Source organism: Cydia strobilella, chromosome 18 (assembly GCF_947568885.1).
Source record: "Cydia strobilella chromosome 18, ilCydStro3.1, whole genome shotgun sequence".
NCBI classification, from domain to species: domain Eukaryota; kingdom Metazoa; phylum Arthropoda; class Insecta; order Lepidoptera; family Tortricidae; genus Cydia; species Cydia strobilella.
The window spans coordinates 6,484,918-6,507,917 of NC_086058.1; the positions used below are offsets into that span (position 1 = coordinate 6,484,918).

Consider the following 23,000-nt stretch of genomic DNA (forward strand, 5'->3'; position numbering starts at 1 on the left):
TAAGTTTTCGGAAATAGCACAATCGTGATTTTATTCCATCGTGTTTTTAAAAATCGTAATTTTGATATTTCGGACTTATAAATAATCGGGATTATGAAAGTCGTGGTTATAAAAATCGGAAAAACATATTTCGGAATATTTGGGTGTTCCCATCAAAATCATGTCATCCAAATCGGTCCTCCAGTCAAATCAGTCAAATGACGCCGGCGGCGGGCAGCGTCTGCCCCCTTTTTTTTTTTCGGAGTTTGAAATGCATCTGCCCCTACGACTTGTTGATGGTCATAGCGAAGCAGACACTCACGGGGACCTGTAGGCGCTTGAAGCGGAACGGGAAGTTGCTCGGAATGAGAAGGATACGCGGGATGAACACGGCTTCTCCGGCGCCACACTCCGTCAGGATCTGCGCCTACATATGTATTACGTACGATATATTTGGGATCACAATCGAACTCGCGCTGGCTTGCCGTTTCAGCCGAAAGCGAAGCGACCTGCCTGGCTAGAGCGCCACTGAGTCTCTCACCGTGGTTTTTCTCAGTCTCCTGAGACCGTGCCCCTTGTGGCCGCAATGCATTGCGAGACTTTTGCGAAAGATTCGATTTTTTTCGGCAAGGCATGGTAACGCGTTTAAGTCCCAAATCGTTTGACATTTACTGAAAAATGATTTTTTTAAAGTACCCACCTTCGTGACCATTATTAAGAGGAAAGGGCACGGCCGCTTCTCCATGCAAACGCAGTCTCCATTTTTTTGGTTAAAAACTACCCTATGTTCTTCCACGGGACTCAAACTATCTCTATACCAAATTTTATCTAAATCGGTTTAGCGGTTTAAGCGTAAAGAGAAATTAAAAAAAGTTTTTTCATATTTTTTGTGTTTTCACTCGGGAATGGTATCATTTTGATATCATAAATGAATTCGGCATACCCGATTTATACAAAATCGATACCTAACTTGGCCTAGTAGCTGAAATGATATAGTTATCAAGATAAAGTTTTTAACCGCTTTTTCACCACCATGGGGGATGAATTTTTAAAAACGCTGAAAGTAATTTTCTTGCTTTTTAATGTAATAACGTTTTGCAAAGTTTTAAGTTCCTAGCTTAAAATAAAATTTGCACCCCAAGACAAACTTTCATCCCCTTTTCAACCCCCTGAGGGGTTAAATTTCCAAAAACGTCAAAATTAGTTTTTTTGTAATCGTCTATCATACCTTTCTAAGAAGTTTCAAAGCATTTGTAATGGATTCAAACTTTCAACCCCCTTTTAACCCTGTTAGGGGACGAATTCTTGAAAACGCTAAAATCACTTTTCCTGTATTATAATAATATGCTCATTATACAAAGTTTCAAGTAACGCACTCAAAAAAAAATTGATCTCCATACAAACTTTCAACCTCTATTTCACCTCCTTAGGGGATGAATTTTCAAAAACGCTGAAATTAGTTTTCTTGTATTTCAATAATATATCTTCTTACGAAGTTTCAAATTGCTAGCTTAAAATAAATCTTGAACCCCATACAAACTTTCATCCCCTTTTTAACCCCCTTAGGGGTAAAATTTCTCAAATTTTTATAGCCTAAAACCTGGCCGTGGATTTTTTCGACAGATTAGTAAAGTTTGCATCAAAATCCGTTCAGCCGTTTTCATTTGTAGCGCGGTCAAATAAACAGACAAACAGATAAACAGATAAACAGACAAACAGATAAACAGACAAAAATTCTAAAAACTGTTGGAATGTGTTCTGTTATCGATTCTAAGTATCCCCAGGCAATTTTTTTTCGAATATCTTCCATGTACAGACTTTCGACCCTCTTCCGCTTTATTATATGTATAGATAGATTAAAGATTCCGATAAAAACGATATTGATGTATTAAGAATAATAGGACCATTGGGAGATAAATAAGACTTCTTAAGCGTCTGCAGTATAAAACCATCAGACGATGTTGAGCTATGTTGAGTCGTATTTCGAACCGATTGGCAAATTTCCGGGCGATATTTACTGGGTTTTGGCAAGAATCCCAGTCTTCTCTGAATCCTTACACAGCGCATTATGGTCCTTAGTTTATTTAAGTACATCAGCACTACCTATCCGACGTGAACGTTAATGTAAGTCGAGGCAGAATTTAATAGGATGATTTTCCTGTTGAGACTTACCTGCCCAATATTAACCGGGGCAACATAACCTGCCTTCTCGTAATAAATTTTCCTTTGTTGGTTAATAATGATATAATAAGGGGGTATCTTCGTTGTACCATTGGCATAGCTAAATTATGAACATAATGATATTACAACTGCCTAAAATAATTGGACTTTCTTTTGTTTAGAAGAAAAATTCCAAAAATTATGTTGTCTTAATGGTAGAGTAGAGATTTATTTATTTAAAATATTCTTGAAATAAAATAGGTTACCTGGCATATTCTAAGGTTTGATGATAATACTCGAATTTGTTATACCTACAAACTTTGTGATAAGCAACTGTTATTGTACTTTTAATATTAACATATTCAAGTAGGGTACTCGTTGACATGTCTCGAAAAGAGGTCATACGTAGAGATAAAAATATCGCAGTTAAAACCTGCTTTCAGCAAGTACAAACGCTGGCGTAATTGGTTCGGCGATATACGGCTTATAGCTGCAGAAGCACACAAGCACTTACAAGGGTTACGTGAGTTCGTGCCAGACGAGTTGTAAGGCAAACCAACGTAACGTGACCTCGAGATTTGTAACAATTTTATTGTAAGAGTAAAAGTTCTGACATGATTTAAGATAAATCAGTGAAACTGTTTAAAGAAATCCTCACGAACGCGCCATAGCCATAAGAATAACAGTATCTACACATCTATGATGTCTCAAATTATGTTGTCCTTCTCACTTATATAATTAATTACTGGTCGAAGCAGTGGCAAACCGATTAAGTCAATGCCACTGCCAAAGTTCCTAACCGATCTGATAGATGAAGCAACGCCATCCTTATGGAAAGGACCAGTCAGATCTGTCAGAAGAGTTGTATTGTAAAGTTTCGGCTGCAAGGTGTTGCAGTCTTTCTAATCTTTCTATAGCAAACAGATCCCACTTGTATTGGTTCACCTAAACCTACGACTCGTTCTAGCTCGAAAAGCGACTGCAATATCAACTCAACACACAGAGTTTAGTGCCTAGGCGGGACAGGCTGCTGACATATAGATTAAGTCGATTTTGGAGTGAACACGAAATCAATTTCGACGGCCGAATTTGTTAACGCTAAGGATACAATGTTAAAACGGCTCTTAATACAGTATTACAGGGAACTGGAGTTACGCGATTTTAAATTGGTCCAAGTAAATAGGTATTTATTCAAAAGCAATACACAACAAGACGAACAAATAAGTATAGGTCTACTTAACTCAGGCGGATGGTAAAGCAATTTCTCGGTTGTTTTCTTGTAGAAGTTAATATATTTAAATAGTTTTGAAGTTATACTAAGTTAACGTAATACAAATCAGACGTATACAGACAAGCCTTTAATCAATCCGTAAATTCCAACAACCAACCAACCAACAACAATGTTGAGTGGCAAACCTATAGTTTAGATAATGTACAGAAGATGTGTTTTTTTTTTTTTTTTTTTTATGAAATAGGGGGCAAACGAGCAGACGGATCACCTGATGGAAAGCGATTACCGCCGCCCATGGACACCCGCACCACCAGAGGGGTTGTAAGTGCGTTGCCGGCCTTTAAGATGGGAATACGCTCTTTTCTTGAAGGTTTGAAGGTCATATCGGTCCGGAAATACCGCAGGCGACAGTTCATTCCACAGTTTAGCTGAGTTGAGGACTGCCAACCATCTAAGTGGTGAGGATGGTAATGTTTTCGCGTAGGGCGATGGCGAAAAGAAGCTGCAGGGATTAATCCGAACAATTCCTCGGAGCACTCCCCGTTATACGCGCGATAGAAAATGCAGAGCGAGGCCACATCTCTACGCAGCGCCAAGGAGTCAAGCCGTTCCGAAGTACGCTGGCAGTCGACAATTCGAGTCGCTCTTCGCTGGATGCGGTCCAGAGGGAGAAGCTGGTATTGGGGTGCCCCTGCCCATAGATGAGAACAGTATTCCATGTGTGGGCGAACCTGCGCTTTATACAGCTGTAGGCGGTGGGCCGGCGTGAAATACTGTCTCGATCTGTTGAGCACACCGAGCTTTTTTGAGGCTAATTTGGCCTTACCCTCTAAATGGCCGCGGAACTGGACTTCACTCGAAATGTCGACGCCGAGGATTCCGATACTGGCTGCGGCAGTCAGGGGAGTGCTCTCAAAACGAGGTGATACGACAAACTCTAACTTTTTTGCGGTAAACGCGCAAACCTGTGTCTTGGCAGGGTTAAAACGGACTAAGTTTAGTCGACCCCATTCAGAGATTTCTTTTAGGGAAGTCTCAATTTCAGACACAAGTTTGTTCCGGCTCTCGATGACGTTTTCCCGAGAGATATTGGTGCGGCCGGTGTAAGAGGCATCACCAGAGGTATGTTCTTGTCAACGACAATAATTTTGAATCTTAGAAATGAGAGAGCAGATTCAATTTACGTTCATAGTAAACAAAGGTTCTCGGAAACCAAACATGAAATGTTGGTGAACGGTAACAGTTGATTTAACCAAGTAATTAATTTTGCGTCGTCAAAAATTTATAAAATATTTGTTGCTCTATTTACGTGATTTTAAAAACCAATTTACTCGTGAAACTGTCTTATTTACGTAAACACTGTTTCACAATTTCTAAATGTACCTAGTCACTGCAGTACAGCGCTAATCTACGAAATGAAAGTTTATATTCGTATCTACCTATATAGTTTGTCTAACACAATTCGAAAGGCTATTTATTAGGCACCCCAATCTGCACGCTCTTTAGCGTTCGGCCTCGAATTATCATACTGATTGTGATTGCCTGATTGCATTCGGTGCTAAAGTCTTAGTTACCCGCAAACAATTGGCAGAGCTAGTTTTAGGCAAAATAAATCCTCACGATTGCTTCCATTAACATTATCACTAAAACTTTTCCGCTCTCCCGGACATGACCACATCGGCCATTGTTATCGTTAGGTACTTTTAAGTAATATTTATTCGAAAATATTTATTATATTTAGTTATATAAAGTTAATTCATGGTTACTATTGGAATAGCTTTAGGAGTATCTCAATTTACTTGCTTGTTAAGGGGCCCACTGACTATCAGTCCGCCGGACGATATCGGCCTGTCAGTTGTTCGGAACTGTCAAATTTTTGTTCTGACAGGCCGATATCGTCCATCGGACTGATAGTCAGTGGGCCCCTTTAGCGTTTGTTCGTACTTATATTTATTGCATGCCCTAGCTATTATGTCTTAGCTATCTATCAGCAATTGTCAGGACTTTTTATCAAATTAATTAAAATAATTCTTCTCTCACAAATATGAACATCGACAGCGACTATTTTATCTACGAGATAGAAGTTATTGGCTTTGAATTGGTCGCGATAGAAAAGGTTATTAAGACCCCAATCAGCACGTATAGCGGATTATCATGCTTTTATTATCATGCTCACTTCTTAGTGGACCCGCAAATAATTTGCAATTTTTATATAATTAATGATTTAAACTTTATTGCACTTGCTGTTTTATAAATTTATATTAACTTACACTTTTACCACACCACCATCCTCACGCACATTTTAACCGTGGCCCCACTGCTTTGACTAACAGTGGGTCCACGGGTATTTTTTTTGCCCGTTGTCCCACTGTTCTAAACAGTGTTCGCCAGTTGGTCTACGGGTAATTTATTTTTACCATGGTCGCACCGCACTGTTTCTTTTTCAAAAACATTTCCTTCACAACTAACACAACTAAACTCCTATTTCTGAGCGGTTTGCCCTTCGGGCATCTGAAGCTACCTAACGAACCAACCTACCCTACCTAACCTACCTTTTCCTTACGCTTTTTTCCCCAAAGTGTAATGTTTTCACGGACATCACACTAAATCAATGGGTAGGTAGGTTAGGTTCGTTAGGTAGCTTCCGATGCCCGAAGGGCAAACCGCCCAGAAATAGGAGCCCCGTCTAGTTAAGTTGTGAAGGAAATGTTTTTTGAAAAGAAACAGTCCGACGAACTCTAGATTTGATGGGCACCCCAGCATTTTTCATAGTTTCGATGTGCAGCGCCACGCGTAGTAAATTGAAGAAGTAATTCGATAAAAATGCCGTGGCAAATTACAAACGACGCTGTTATAAATTGTCATAAGGTATTTTACAAAATGCGGACTTTTTATAATTTGCCTTCGGCATTTTACAAACGGCGTCATCATTTTACAAACGACGTCGTCATTTTACAAACGGCGTCATCATTTTACAAACGGCGTCATCATTTTACAAACGGCGTCATCATTTTACAAACGACGTCGTCATTTTACAAACGTGAATAAATCCCGAGTATTTTTTCTGAGGTCTACGTCTTATAACATGATCCTATAGCGTTCTATGAAAGCTTTAATTAACTCTCGCCATATTCTGTGAAACGATTTTGCGTATAAAATAATTCTAACCTCCTTCATATTGCATGAGCGGAATAATGACAAGCCAGTGTTCTCAAACCTAATGTTTTATTCATACAAAATGTCGTTTAATTTAGGGAAGTTTAAACGTAAAGATTTTTTCCTTTCAGCTCATTAGTGAATTTTAGATAGAGTCGGCATTAGAAACAACTGTCAGACATTTCAATTCTGCTTACGACTTTATAGATTAAATTAGATTTGATTAGATCAGATGATTTATTTCATGAAAGACAATTACATAATAAGTTTGCATTGATGTCAAAAATATAAGAATTTCTATCATGATCGTCAAAATAAAAATGAAAATAATAACAATACTAATAAAATAAAATTATAGCTCCAATAACTACACATACAACACACACAAATACAAACAAATAGTATATTGACTGGTATCGTCAACGACGCATTCGTTGATATGCCACATTTACTTACGGAAATCAGCAAGTGATTTTAAAAACAAATATCTACGTAACGAAAAAAGATTCCCCGTAGAAGGAAGGGTTTAACAAACTGACAGGTCACCAGTTAATACACCGTATACTAGTAATACAAAGGAGGCTGAAGACGAAGATAGTGGTACAGAAATTGCAACCAGAAAGAGAGATCATCAATAAAAATGGCTTAATAGATAAACGCAGTCACAACTTACAAGCAAGCAATTTTAAACATCCCCTGGTTTCTGAAGGATGGGTATGGATTTGTAATAGGCTTGATGACAAATTTTTATTAATAGTATCAGTCGATCAGGTTTGTTTTTAGGATCAAATGTCTATATGGGACCCATTGCATTAAAGAGTAAAGCAATACAAGTCAGAAATGTTAGTCAAAGTCCGACAGTCGTACCTCACTCGCGAAACCCATCTTAGTATGGAAAACAAGAAAATTGCGAATTTGTCGGTGAAATATTCCGTTTATGTACATATATAGCAGCTATACAATCTTTTTTCGGGTTTAAAATGTAAGGAATCGAATAGTACTAGTACCATTACTTTTTAGTTTTTAATACCTTTTTGAAATAAAAATTTCGAAACTGTTGAGTCCTGTATTTTTTTATCATTTTCATATATTATTTTTTGTTGTAAATTTCAACATGTGTCATCAGTCATCATCTTTATTGTGGGTAGTTGATAGAGTAGTTATTTCACTTTAATTATGAGGTGGTTTCAAGTAACCTTGTTATTGATGTAATAATAAAGAAATATTATAGGATATTTTTACACAAATTGACTAAGCTCCACAGTAAACTCAAGAAGGCTTGTGTTGTGGGTAGGTACTCATATAACTTAAATACATACGTAAGTATCCAGTTTTATTTAAATTATTTTATCCAATACCTAAGACTCACTCAAGGCAGAAGTCTAAGTGGTATGATTAATCTAGCCATTTTTCTATACCACTCATAGTATATCCAAACCCTTGGAGCCGTAGTGCCACTCGAGTTTGACCGCATTATCCTTTCTTAAATCTTTACCGACCCGCAACATACCTACTTAGCAATATGTTTAAGAAAATGGGCAAGCGAAAGAGTAACGAATTAAGCTCCCGCGGGGGTCGCGACTTCGCACCGCAGTTCACAAGAAAGAAGCACTTACATAATATAAGTTCCTTAGGTTCTTAGTCCATTTCTCCTTTGAGAGGTATCGTAGCAACAGGTCGTTAAGGAAACTAGAGGAAACTGGAGCTCCTTTTTACGTAACGTCACCGAATAACGTTATAGACGATCCATGGACGTGATAGACGAAGTGTGAATGTTTCGCCCATTTGTTTTGTTCGGAGAGGGATACTTATAGCTGGTTTTGTGTGGTTTGGGAATTCATTTGCCGCTTTCAAAACTAGGTTGAAGAAAGTAGGTCAAGGATTATTGAATTATCAGGATTTTGGTTCATTAGCATACGTGTGCTAACTCGGGGCACGAATACTAAATGATGTTTATTATTGAAGTTTATTAAATTATATTTATGCATTTGGTCATTGAAAGCCGTCTATTACTGTCAAGAGGTGCGATATCATGTCAAACAACGAGCCTTTTAACGTAATAAACTTTAAAAATAAACATCACTTTAGTTTACTGTTCGTGCCCCGTTTTTTTTTCTCTTATCTGGCTTTTACTCCCCGCAATTATGCACAGGGTGAATTTGCCAATGTCGGTTTTTTTAATTTCACGCGTGAGGAGAATGTTCGGTATTCTTAGGAGGGTGTATGTGGTTGGGAAAACCTATTAACAAATAATTGTTATGAACATCACAGACAAATACATGACGAATACAAAAATTAGCTGAAAAGCGGGAAGTGGGTGACAGAACGTTAATAGTGCCAACATGAAGGAAGTGGAAGAGAAGAAAATGATATATAAATGATATATGAAGTATCGAATAAAACATAAATAATTAGACGCATTAGATTATAAAAGATAAGACGCTATTTAGAGTTTAATGTTGTTCGTTTGTAAATATTTAATGAGTATAGAAGTTAGCCTAGTATCCATGTGACAAAGTAGTGAGCTAAAGCATATAGGTCGTGGAACATTTTCGGGTAATACATCGTACAGTGAATAGCTACACCCTGAACAAGCAAAGAAGATGTGGTCCAAGTTACCCTCATCTAACCCGCATTCACACAATGAGTTCGCACGGACACCAATCATAGCCAGAAATAAAGGAGTACATACTTTGCCTAAGCGTAAACGACAAATGGTCGATATTACCCATTTCGGAGAAGTACGAAAACGATAGAACCACGGTTTTCGAGTAATTCGAGGTTGTACACAGCCATAATGTTTACCTGTCTGTAATCTAGAGGTATCCCATTGCTTCTGCCATGTATTCAACATATTGGATAGCGCACAATTCAACAGGTCAGTACTGTACCTATAAATTTCCTGCTTTATTGATCCAATGTCAATCGCTCGTTTTGCCTACATATCAGCCATGTCATTGCCGTTAATACCACAGTGGCTTGGAACCCACCCGAGAACAATATGTAGGCCCCTTGATTCACACCTACGTAGCACAGCTTTGATTTCGAGAATCAATGGAAATTTTGCTTTTAATTTGAATTGGTTGCCTACAATAGCCTGCAGGCAACCTACTATCAGAGAGTGTTTTTAATATTGTGGGTCTCTGCATATTTGATAGCCTCAAGAATAGCAACTGCCTCGCCTGTGAAAATGGATGCTTGAGGAGGACATTTAAATGGGAGGGCAATATTGTACCGAGGAATCCACACCGCTGCTCCCACACATTTTGTATGATCTACCTTTGAAGCGTCAGTAAAAACCGGTGCCCCGAGTATAGTATTTCACTAATTTTATAGGTAGAATGATAGCCTGACAGCTCTGTCATCGCAATATATATATATAAAACGCAATAAATAACCTAAAAACGTCAAATCTCGCAAAACTGTAAATAAAAAAACAGGCCAAGTGCGAGGCGGACTCGCGCACCGAGGGTTCCGTACTTTTTAGTATTTGTTGTTATAGCGGCAAAAGTTTCATCATCTGTGAAAATTTCAACTGTCTAGCTATCACGGTTCATGAAATACAACCTCGTGACAGACAGACGGACAGCGGAGTCTTAGTAATAGGGTCCCGTTTTTACCCTTTGGGTACGGAACTCTAATGACATCTCTCAGCGTACCCATCGAGTTTGAAAAATATATTCATTATTTTGGTTGCAAATACTGTCACATTTATACAATTTAATCATCGTGCCATACGTTTGCGTTATGAAGTAAATTGTAACTTTATTGAAACCATTTATTAACGGCAAAAGGTCGTAACTTTATGGACTGCTACTCAATAACGTTATCGAACATCAGGAACGTTGTTCAATAGCGACAGGAGGAGCCTGTTCCGGAATAATAATAAAAAATATCAAATTGAGGACTTCCGATTGATGGGCTTTCTTCCGCACAAGCGACCTTAGAGCATAATGAAGTAAACTCCGACAAAAATTTATAAGACCGTGAAAATTCCCTCGCGTTTAACAGAATTACTGTGCAAGATTAAATTAAGGCTCTTCGGTCACTCCTTAGTAATTCTCCTTTTTCGTAGCGACCCTTGTCAAGAACTCCGCCTTATCTTTTTCATAGAACACTCTCATTAAGCTGACCGAAGGTTTCTGATACCTGTATTGATATAAAAGGTTGGGTACCCGTGCGAATCAAAAGATTACCTTTATATTCGATTCACACAACGATCTAGATTAAAGCAGAAAAAGTTTTCTTTCTATAGATAAGTAACATCAGTACGAGACATCTAGTTCGGGTATTATTCTCATAGCGTAGCGAAGACTGTTTTCTGAATGATAACGAGGCTCGATGGAAGACTAAGTGAATTTCTGCGATAAATTCAATTATCCGTGCTTTATAAAAACTGTTTTATCCTAAGCCTTAATTGTCAATATTTTTAAATAAATCTTAAAACGATGCTCAAATTATACAAGAGAGTCTAGTCGAAGCGACTTCACTTAGATTTAAGTTTTCAAATCTACTGATTTAGTTGTCTCCTTACTTTTTAGTCAGCACGTATATTTCATAGGTAAGTAGTGGGCCACATAATGTGTGGAAGTAGTTTAATGTGGAAATAGGCTAGAGCGTCCCGGGTAAACTTTCGGCGGGTAACTGGCTGAAATTTGTTGGATGTCGTTTGGCTGCTCGGCTCTCGACCGAGTTCCGCTTGCGGTCCACATAGCTTACAATTAGAATTTTATTTTAGCCACCAGGTTCCGGCATTATAAATTATGCTGGAATAAAATTGTCGCCTGCAGTTACGAGGATATATATTTAGTGGCATTTAAGGTCATACGTAGGAATTAGTCCAGGTAACTATGTAGGAATATTTAAAAAAATCTTCTTTTGACCCTTTTCCTGGCGGTCTAATTCCTAGCGGCTTAATTACTGCGTAGATAATCCGATGATTATTATAGTGAAATTTGAAACATAATAATAACTCAACATTTTTTGATGGACGATAATTGCACCGATGAGAGAATGTTTTTCAATGTGGTAGGTACATTTATTGCCAATGCTTTAAGTTGACGGCGCGCAGAAGCTTTTAACCTGTCATTAAAAATACAAAACTAACTCCATTCTATCGGTTTCAATAAAAAAATGCTGTTCTGTTTAGTTAGAACAAGTGGCCACCAAACTTTGAAGTACTATTTTTTATAGATGGTCAAACGCTGCCACTGAACCGTCGTCAGCGAGTTTTTCCTAACGGGACGCTCATCGTCGAGCAGACGCAACGGGGCGATGACGCCGGCACATACACATGCCAGGCAGCGAACAGACAACGCCATGCAGCTCGCCGGGAGGTTGAAGTGCAGATTCTAGGTCAGTTCACACAACTAGATATTCAAGGACGAATATTTAAAGTTACAGATAGTACAGTGCACATTCTAGGTCGGTTTTCTAAGGCGCCCTTATACTGGAGCAAACGCAGCGAGGCGTACACCTGCACGTACACATTTCAGGCGGCATACAGATAAAATCACGCAGCACGCCGAGAAGTCGAGTTGAAGTGGTCAGTTCACACAACTACTCATGAACAAATACAACCGTTACCGGGAGAAGACGGTAAGTGTACATTCTGTCAGTTATCTACCGCACCTTTATCTTGAGGCAAACGTAGCGAGACAAATACGCGGGTACGTACCCAACTACACATACCGGGTAGCACCGGGTACACTCGTCGGGAAGTCCAGGTGCAGATTGTAAGTCAGTTCACACAACTACTTACTCAATGACAAATAACATCGTTACAAAGTACCTACTCTAGGTTGGCTGACTGACTTAGAATATGCACTATTCTAAGTCAGTCAGCCAACAAGGCAAAAACCCCGACACGTACGCATAGAAGGGTTGAAGTTAAGAATTTATGCACACACAATTATGTATTCAATAAAGGCTTTGTAGTTACATTTACGTCGTCACACGTACACTTGACCCACTTTTAATAATCTGGCGTGATATTTTTTCTTTAATTAACCTTTGATGCACTTTATGCTTACGTTTAAACAAGCAAGTGATCCATATTATCTATTTATTCATTATACCAAATGGATTCAAATACTTAAGTCGCACACATGCCAGGCAAATTAATAGTGCAATGCGACATGCCGTAGCAGGCACAAATTCTAAGTCTGTTAGTTCAACAATGTACTCAGATTAATCTTGTTTCAAACCAAACAAAACGGCAGAAACAACAGATGCGCAACACACGCGTGGTTCACATACAAATCCTAGTTTAATTTCCACGACGCATTAGAAATTAATAGGGTATTATTATTATTATTCTCTTTATTTATTATTTTTCTTACGTTAGGTTTTTTATAATATGCATATAAAAGTAAAATATAAAAACACTTACAAAACAATACAAAATACATATAAACAAATTATAAAAAACCTAACCTAGGGTGCCGCCAGCAGCGGGGCAGGGCCCAAGCTGCCGGTGGTCAGGGCCGCAGAGAGAGGAACCGGCGGACTATCCGCGCCGTGTCCAAGATCACCGCCTTCTGCATCTGACCCTTGATCCAACCACCTAGCGAGAGTCTCTCAAGGTGTTGGTCGAGACTCTTCGCTATGAGACCGTTCGCTGAAACGACTATCGGGACAATGATCGTCGAATCAACATCCCACATGGCGGTTATCTCGTGAGCCAAGTCTAGGTACTTACTGGACTTGTCCTTCTCGGCTTTCACGAGATTCTCATCATGGGGGATGGTGATGTCGACGAGCACGGCCCGGCGCTGCGATCGATCTATTATCACAATGTCAGGCTTATTATTATTATTATTATTATTCACACTTATCCAGAAGTTGTTGAGAAGCTAATTTGCAGTGAAGAGCTGGAGTACTTAACTAGGAATTTATTAAACAATATTTACAGAAATTTCTCTTTGCGGTTCAAGAATGTCCTAAATGCATGAAGGCTGTCACTTCAGGGGAGCGGCCATTGACAGCTTACACATTCGACGCGTGTGAACGCGATATACAGAGCCATTTTATAAATTCATTTACATCCCTCATTAGTATAATCACACCCGTTGTAATGGGAATTGAGGGCAGTTTTATCTTGAATTATTTACATTCTAAAGAGAAACGTAATCAGAATTTGGGGTATAAACTTTCTCATTTTCTGTCAGTAAGCTTTAGAGCGCTATAAAATCACAAATTCAAAAGGGGCGGAGTTACTCATCCGTAATTCATTAAAGTTAGCGCGTTTACCATTCCCGCGGCATCTACGGGCAAACTCGCAGCTTTTCCCGGTTAATAGGGCAATAAAAAAATAAAAATAGGGACCACGAGCACACCAGACTGAGCAAGCTACATGCCTGTGAACAGAGGTTACGATACGATAATTAACAGTAAACATGAATTTCTATCCAAAATGTAAACGCAGTTTGTATTTTTAAGGTTAGGGAATTTCGAGCTTCAATTTAAATTCTGACATGACTTTTCGATACCGATCCGATACGAAAGAAAAAATGCAGGACGGTAATTTATCATTCTCCTACATAAATACGTATTTGGTGGTGGGTTGGTTGGTGATTTATGAAATCAAATATATTCAATTAAAGTACCTATAGTAATTCATTGGAAGTGAAATTTATCATACCCAACGTAGCACACATTTGTTACAAAACCATTACATAATATATCATAAGGTTGGATAAAAACAAACTACCAAACTCACCCGCACAAATAGCGAAACTTTTGATAAACCGGTCCTTGGGGATTGAAGCGCAACGCAGCGAATTATGTGGTAGGAGAAGTTTGAGTAAAAAAGGTAAAACTCAAATTCCTAATTATATTTTCACGCCCGATTCCCGTGGACAAACTCGCTCGGCAAACGTTTCCCCTGATGCATTTAGAGTGGCGGAGTTCCGGCGCGACAGCCAAATATATTGCATTTCAGAGGACGGCGTCAACAAGAAATACTTATGCGCTGAATGCCATCGCTTTAGGAGTGGAAACCACAAGCACTTATGACGTTGTCACGTGGTTAATAATTGGACGACCCGCGCTCGCCGAAACCGCCTAAACCTAAATAGGTTCACTAATTAAAATTTGATTAAAGCCGCTGACTTGGAAAATTCCCACGATATTTCGCTTTATAATATAGAATTTTCAAAAAATATATGTCAAACACATTCTGTATATTCACAGTTCAACCGAAGATCTTGCCTATTCAGCCTCTAACGAACTTGCTGAGGGAAGGCATGAGAGCAGCGATTTCTTGCCAGATCTTGGAGGGGGATTTGCCAATTGCCTTTCGCTGGGAGAAGAATGGACAGCCCGTGACATCATCCCCGTATGCTCCTAGTGGGATTATCACGAGAAGAATGGACGAGTACAGCGCGTCTTTGGTCATCGAACACATTACTTCGCTGCACAGTGGAAACTACACTTGTATAGCGTCGAATGTAGCTGGTTCTGAACGGTTTACAGTTCCGCTCACTGTCAATGGTAAGTCTGAGTATATATATATATACATATATATATATATATAGCACTAGTTGTTTTTTAATATATGGAATAGTTACCAGTATTTTACATAGAGATGTTTTATTTTAACCTTACCTCATATTTTAGTGCCTCCACGGTGGAGACTGGAGCCCAACGACGTGGCAGTAGCTGCCGGGCAAGATGTGACTCTTCAATGCCAAGCTGAAGGGTACCCGAAACCAATCATTACCTGGAAGAAAGCTGTTGGTAAGCTTATGACAATTTTTTTTTGTTCGACTTTTCGATATACAATATTATACAGCTTCAGACCAAAATGCTACAACGTCGTAGCACTCGTAGCCTATGCATGTCGATATCGTACCTAAGTATGTAGCAGGAAATGCTACGCGCGCGAGTATGTGTCTCATGTGCACCAAGAATGTTCAAACGACCAATTCTAATTGGCTATTTTAATGCACCGTTCCACTTCAAAGTTTTGCAAACAACATTGTTATCTATGGTTTCGTTTGTTGCAAAACATAACAAAATTTACAATTATTATGCATTACTATATTGACAACAATTCCCTTTAGGGAATACTCCTGGTGAATACAAGGACTTCATGTTCGAGGGCACCTCTAGGATGCTGGAGAACGGGTCACTGGTGTTCGAGCGAGTGGCCAAGGACAGCGAGGGACACTACTTGTGCGAGGCTAGGAATGACATTGGCGCGGGATTGAGCAAGCTCATATTTCTAAAAGTTAATGGTGAGTATTACTAGACTAAAAAAACCGGCCAAGTGCGAGTCGGACTCGCGCACGAAGGGTTCCGTACCATTACGAAAAACAACAGCAAAAAAATCACGTTTGTTGTATGGGAGCCCCATTAAAATATTTATATTATGCTGTTTTTAGTATTTGTTGTTATAGCGGCAACAGAAATACATCATCTGTGAAAATTTCAACTGTCTAGCTATCACGGTTCATGAGATACAGCCTGGTGACAGACAGACAGACGGACAGACGGACGGACAGACGGACAGCGGAGTCTTAGTAATAGGGTCCCGTTTTTACCCTTTGGGTACGGAACCCTAAAAACTACCTATCTGAAACTAATGCAACTTACTAGAGTTGAATGGGTTTGATGCTACGAAAAATAATATAAGTAATGATTTAATTTAATTTATGTACGTATAACTGCCAGTTTCATAAGTATGAGTATAGAGTTGGTACCTATATATATATATTTTTTAATTTATTTACACAAAGGGTACATGCTTACAAACAAAATTTATGCATAATTTATATAGAGTAGGTATTCATAAAAAATCTAATCCGTGTAGTTTTGCATTTGTTTCGACTGACTGGTTTTTCTTCCATGAACAGTTCTACCTATAGTTTCATGAAATAAATACCTACCTACACGTTTTTATGACACTATCTTTCTCAAATCGACACATTTAACTCCATAGTAGCTACCTCGGTTTTTACAGAATGTACCACTTAAAACTGTTTGGTCTAAAAAAGGAGAAATAAATTTTAGCTAAACCGCGCCGCGAAGACTATAAAATAGGCTTGGTTACTGCGAAATTCCCAAAAACTCGCGACTACTTTAAGTAATGAAACACGAGTTAAACTTGAGGGGAAGGGAAAATTACTTTTCACGATCTGTAGATATAGCGTTAAAACTCGGCATCTTTTTGTCGAACCGTCTGCGAAAAGTTGTGGAATGTCTTGATGGCTGCCATCGCTGGGATGAGTTTGGTCGGGACCAGCGACCGTACTCAAATGAAAATTCTTTCGCGTCATTATTGCTAGTTGCACGCCGTGGATATATCCTTCCTATTAAAAACAATGGAACTCAACTATATGTAGTGTAGTGTAGTGAGAGCTACGTAACGTCTTGGTAGCACGGATATAGAGGCCACTATTTTTATCGGTAGCTTTACACTCGACTGCATTATTTGTGTTTTCATATTTTTAGCTAAAATAAAGACAATAGAATGTCTGAATTACCTAGTAATAAACAACTTTACTGTACAAAAGAATTAAACATAATATCTTAAAAATATATTCGGTATCAAGTGCGTCTTAGTATTCATTTGTCTTTGCACAAAAAATATTGTGTAATGCTTTCACCGACAATTTCAGTTGCGAGCGCATAAAAAAGCAGTAGCTTTGTTTAAAAAATAACAGAATCTTTGTGTTAAGGTTGTTTAGAAGTTATGTCACGTTTAGTAGCCCGGTCTTTCAATTATCATTCGAATCACGGAAGGTCGGCAACTTTTCCTATAATATTATATCTAACCGCTCCACCCCGGGCGAACTTTATTTAATTCTATAGAATTCCGCCGCGCCCGATAACTCGCTCAAATTGCTGAATTGGCAGCATTCTATTGTACTTATGTAATATCGGAGGAAGTCCATTTTCTCGCCACTCCGCCACGTCTGATGAGCGCTGAGTGGCACCGCTACTTTAAAATTATACCCGGGTCACTTCAAAGCCGTCGGCGTTTGCTCGTCGCTTTTATGAATATATTTTGTGATCGGTTTCAAAAACAAACGAAGACGTTCTATTTAAAAATATATTTCATTACTGATAAGTACAACATAAGTTGCCGTAACGAATAAGACTATATTTATTCCTACGGCTGTAATATTATACCAATAGTTTGGTTGCAAGGTGAGAAGACGCGGCTGCTTCGCGCGCGTCTGAGCAGAAAACTCAATGACCGTACGTCGCAATACGTCTCCTCTTTATTGGAAAACGAGACAGTCGGTTTCCACTAGAATAAGTTCACCGTGTACGTGTTTGTGTTCGCCGTTATTGGCTTTTGTTGAATGGCAAATATCGGAAAGTAATACAATTTCAATTGTGCTCAGTATCGGTCGCGGTGCAGCGGTAACTGCTAAGTAGTTTTCTGCTGCGGTTGCTTTCATTCAGTAACAATGAATAAAATGGCATTTTCTTTCAAGAGTTTCCATTTATAATATCTTTGGATAAGGTCAATCTTTTTTTTCCAATTATTGTGGGTCATTGTTGATGTTTGAATAATCCCGCCCTCAATATATGTAGATTGTAACAAGTTGCCAGTGTAAACATCAGTAAAAGAATTTCTCGAAGTTCGATAGCCAGCGCCGCGCCAGGGCAGTCACGTCCACGCCCGGTTTGTAAACAGTTCCTCGCTTCCAACCGTAATTGTATTTCCCGCCAGTTTATTTCGGTTTGACACGAGCTTTACTTGCGGAGATAAACTTCGACATACCGTTTAACTAGACGATGCACTGAAGCCTTCGTTTATCTTTTTATGATCGATGTTTATCGGCGATATGAAAAGGGTAACTTTTTGCAATGTGTTCTCACAAATAAACAACTACAAATTTGATAAAGTTAACCAAAATTTAAATCATTGCAGGTAACAGACAAAGACAGAATTTGACAGGAAATATTATAAAGGATTTAAAAAACTAGCCTCGCAAAAACGTATACTTCAGTCCTCGGCCTCGAGAAAGAAGCTGGCTTTACAATTCTTTGTTCCTTTTTCCTGCTGGAAGTAAAATACTTATAAAATACAATGTGGATTTTAACCAAAATTAAAAATGTTTTAAAAGAAAATATCTTGCAATGCAGGTAGTTATTTTATGTTATATTTGTTTAATTATATACGTCTTTAGATGACCGGCATGTTTATCGTCTCGGGTTTCACTTACGCTTAGAATTACTTTATTTTCACCGAGCGATCATTAAAGTTCCGGAAATTAAATAAAACAATGTTTTAAGGTCGAATCGTCTTATTGTTGTCAGCACACATTACTTAGATTGGCTGATCTATGTTATGTGTTAAGATGAACGGTAAAAGGAGCAGTATATGTAATAGGTTTTCGCCCATAAATATCACTGAACGCCACAAACATTTTGCCGTAAATCTTTCCAGCCTTTTTAGTTCAACGTAGACAATATCTTACATTCCGCCTAAATGAAGAATTTCTCCTGCAGGCGGTACAAAGGCAATGAAGAATATGAGGACATAATATTATCTTTATTTTAAAGGAAATTTTATAACTTTTCGTTGCAATAGTAAAGTTTGTTGAAGATATTTATTTGAAGAATTTTATTTAAGAATAACAAACAACAGGTTCCGTTAACAAAATCATGGGCAAAGTCATGTGAGAGAAATACCTCTTCATCCTGAAATTTTTTAATCGACCTTTAGAGCGTGACGTAGGTAAGCAATCTAGGTATTCTAGGTACTTGTATCTTTAGGTTAGAATCACATGTTTTGCTGGATCACTAACCTCTGTATTTGGTAATTTACTTGACATAATAAATCGGTTATAGTCTGTTCGGAAAGAGTTGTGGAATGTATTGGGCCCCATACATTCCACGACTCTTCTCTTTCCGCACAGACTCTAGCATGATCAATAAGCACCGTTGAGTCTTATTTTATAAGTCTGGATATTTTAGTATTCTTCATTCATCAATTTTACTAAGTACTTAGTTAGTCGAATATCAGTTCGATCGCTTTGGAGCTCCGAATTATCAGCTTTAAAAGTTTAACCTTTGAGCCACCTCGCCATGACTTACTTTTAAGTTGCTTTAATTAAACTTGACTTCGGAAATCCTATCATCCAATACAAGTCGGTAGAGTACTTTCAAATTTTGTATTAATAGGCCGGATCAAAAGCAATTTGAACAATGAGAATCAAGATTTTGTAGTCAGACTTTACTAAGTAACTATAGATACCATTAATATTGTTTTATTTCAGCAATTAATTTATACTCAAGGCTCCTTTGTAAGGCTATTCTATATTTAGAATTCCTAATGTTTGTTCAATTTTAAGTATATAGCCACGTACATAAGAGTAAGTTAATATCGAGTTGATGAGGTTGGGTACGCTTTTCTTTCAAAAAGGTATTAAAAATGAATGTTAATTAAATCACTGCCTAACCAAAGTTTTCAAAAAAGTAACAATAGGATAGGTAGATACTTAGTAGTACTTATTTTAAATATATAAAGATCGAGTAGAAGCTTGAAATTAGATAGGTTATTTACTTACCTAATTGTTATAAGTCTTGTAAACGAACTAAAACAAAACGATGCTTATACGAATAAGGATTTAGGGTTAAGAAATAGAAATTACACTACATACATAAAGATGCCTGCGAGTTCTGAATTGCAGCTCCAGCCCGTTTTCCGATGAAGAGCAAAACCGTTCAAGTGACGGCGGGAGAAGCAGCACATCTGCAGTGCGCTGCGTCCGGCGACGCTCCGCTGGAGGTCAGCTGGAGGAGCCCTCACCATCACACCATCGCTCACCACCTGGATCAGAGGTGAGTACCGTCCAGGCAGGGAAAGCAGCACATCTGCAGTGCGCTGCATCTGGCGACGCACCGCTGGAAGTCAGTTGGAGGAGCCATACCTGGGTTAGGTGTAGTTATCATTCAGTTGGTGCTGGGGGGAGTGGCGTATTAACAGTGCGCCCCATCTGGGTACGTGCCTCTTGAGGTCAGCTGGAGGAGCCCTCACCATAACACCATCGTTCACCACCTAGATCAGAGGTAGTAACAGCAAGGGGGGCGTTATGTACCAGTTTTTTTCAACCTCATAGTGATGACTTAGTGTTACCAAAGATAAATTTAAGCATTGCGAAATAAGCTGTCCTAAATTACTACTACACCAAAGAACACTTTCTCCTCTAAAAACCTACCTAGCTATGCACATATCCACACACACATTCACTCTTAAGACTGCTGATAAGACTTGGCAATTTCTTTAAAAAATAGTAGTAACCTAATAGAACGATAGCACTCTCACAGAACCAGCAAAGAGGCGGAATCACTTTAAACAAGTTAGAAACTTCTCCGTTTTCTACGTTTTTGAGCAAGCAGAAAACCGTACTAGTAGTTCCGCCTTATTGTTTTGTTGAAGTTTTAATTGGTAGTTATTTTACAGATATACAATCCGCGAGCAAGTTCTGGACGATGGCCTAGTTTCCGAGCTTAGTATTCTGCAGACGTACCGGCAAGACACAGGGGCGCTCACGTGTAGGGCTTCCAACGCTTACGGACAAGATGAGATGCTCATACATCTTGTGATACAAGAGGTAATAAAAATACATGTCATCTTTTTCTTTAAGCTAGAAATGTTCAGTACATTTATTTCTACGTCATTCAAACATTAAAACGTTGTTATAATTAGTATGTTGAGTTGATGTTCAAGAAACTCTGATAGTGTATTGTATACTTTACTTTACAAAGCATTTTTTTATTTTAGATAGGTACTGTACCGGCCAATAATATATCACCTTTGTGTTTTTTTGTATGCATGTATAGAGTAAACAAGTTTGTAGATTGCATATTTTACTAATCATTATATACAAATATATGATGAATACTGCAATGAAATACTTTGAATTACAATGTGGTACTCAACATATTACTAAAAAAGCTCTAATGAAAAAATGAAGCAGACTATATATTTAAAAAAAAACCTCTATGAAAAAACCATTACATGAGACATGCATGAGACCAATTTTTCTCACCGCTCGCACAAAGGACTACTACTAGACTACCCAAAGTTGTGAGGTGGAAATCATTTACAAATATATAAAAAAAGTTCTACCGTAAAAACATGGTAATATATTATTGGCCGTCATTAGTTAGCTATTAAGTTTTTTTATCATTTCAGGTGCCTGAAATGCCAAAAAATATAAGAATAATAGACCAGCAGTCCCGATCGATTCAAATATCTTGGACCCAACCATACGCAGGAAACAGTCCTATAATAAACTACATAGTACAATATAAGGAAGCACCAGGTAAAATTAGTTTATCCATATTTGGTTCTTATATGTACCAAGTCATGTATTTCGGCTTAACGATGATGACAACAAAGTTATACTACATATTTAAAGCGCTGTAAGTATTTAAACAGATATACATAAATATTCACATTTTTAGAATCATGGCCGACGACTCCTCAAAAAGTAATAGTACCGGGGAGCGTGACTTCGGCCAACGTGCAAAACCTGCAGCCAGCAACATCGTACCACCTTCGCATCATAGCAGAAAACAGGCTGGGGCAGAGCGAGCCCAGCCAGCTTGTGCAAGTCACCACGACTGAGGAAGGTAATAGACAAAATAATTCCTATCAATTTAACTCAATATGAACTATTTAGTCCAGTCAAGTTCAATTAATCAAAGGTATTTTGGAAAGGCATGGAAGATGCCTGCTACGAGTAAAATCCAGAAGAAAGAAAACTCGTCTGAACAAATTTATGTCATCCCTTGCCTATCACGAAAGATACTTGGAGAAAAGATATTGATATTTCCTTTACCAAATTCATCTGTTCTTTCAGTGCCGAGTGGTCCTCCGTTGGACGTGCGGGTGGAAGCCAAAAGCTCCACCGAGCTAATTGTGAGCTGGGAGCCTCCACAGAGAGATCTGTGGAACGGGAACATCTTGGGGTACTACGTGGGGTTTCAGGAGGTAATTCAACTTATTGATTCAATTTATGAACTAGATGCACATGGAATCATTATCGATTAATTTCGTGAAAACCTTTTTTTATACATGTCATAGATTAACCATTCAATTGGCACAAATTGCTAGTTCTCTTTCCACGTTCAATAAAATTGTTCTTTCCAGTTAAACAACAACAGTACAATTCTAAGCGCAAGCGGACCAGGTGGCGCCTCCTACACCGTCCGTACCGTCGAGGGTGCCGGCACAGCCCGAGCGAGAACCACGCTCTCGGGGCTTCAGAAACATGCTGCGTATGCTGTCGTTGTTCAAGCGTATAATAGTAGAGGTGCGGGGCCTGCGTCCCCGCCTACCACTGCGACAACTATGGAAGATGGTGAGAAATCTTATATAGATACCTACTTTAAACCTGGCAAAATTTCGGGTACCAAAATTCATATCATATGATGCATAATGGGACAGCCCTTATTTTTGTTATGTCAATCTAGAATATTGGTCCAATTGATCTATCCGAATTGT

General features: G+C 38.5%; 1 protein-coding gene across 1 annotated transcript in view; it reads left to right on the plus strand.

The window, feature by feature from the left end:
• LOC134749660 (cell adhesion molecule Dscam2) overlaps positions 1 to 23,000 on the plus strand; it is a 97,213-nt gene that overhangs the window by 50,318 nt on the left and 23,895 nt on the right. The window contains exons 11-20 of the mRNA XM_063684676.1: positions 11,720 to 11,881; positions 14,720 to 15,019; positions 15,146 to 15,265; positions 15,592 to 15,765; positions 20,179 to 20,329; positions 20,952 to 21,102; positions 21,687 to 21,816; positions 21,959 to 22,126; positions 22,357 to 22,487; positions 22,647 to 22,857. Coding sequence (XP_063540746.1) covers positions 11,720 to 11,881; positions 14,720 to 15,019; positions 15,146 to 15,265; positions 15,592 to 15,765; positions 20,179 to 20,329; positions 20,952 to 21,102; positions 21,687 to 21,816; positions 21,959 to 22,126; positions 22,357 to 22,487; positions 22,647 to 22,857 — 1,698 coding nt within the window. The remainder of the gene's footprint in view (positions 1 to 11,719; positions 11,882 to 14,719; positions 15,020 to 15,145; positions 15,266 to 15,591; positions 15,766 to 20,178; positions 20,330 to 20,951; positions 21,103 to 21,686; positions 21,817 to 21,958; positions 22,127 to 22,356; positions 22,488 to 22,646; positions 22,858 to 23,000) is intronic.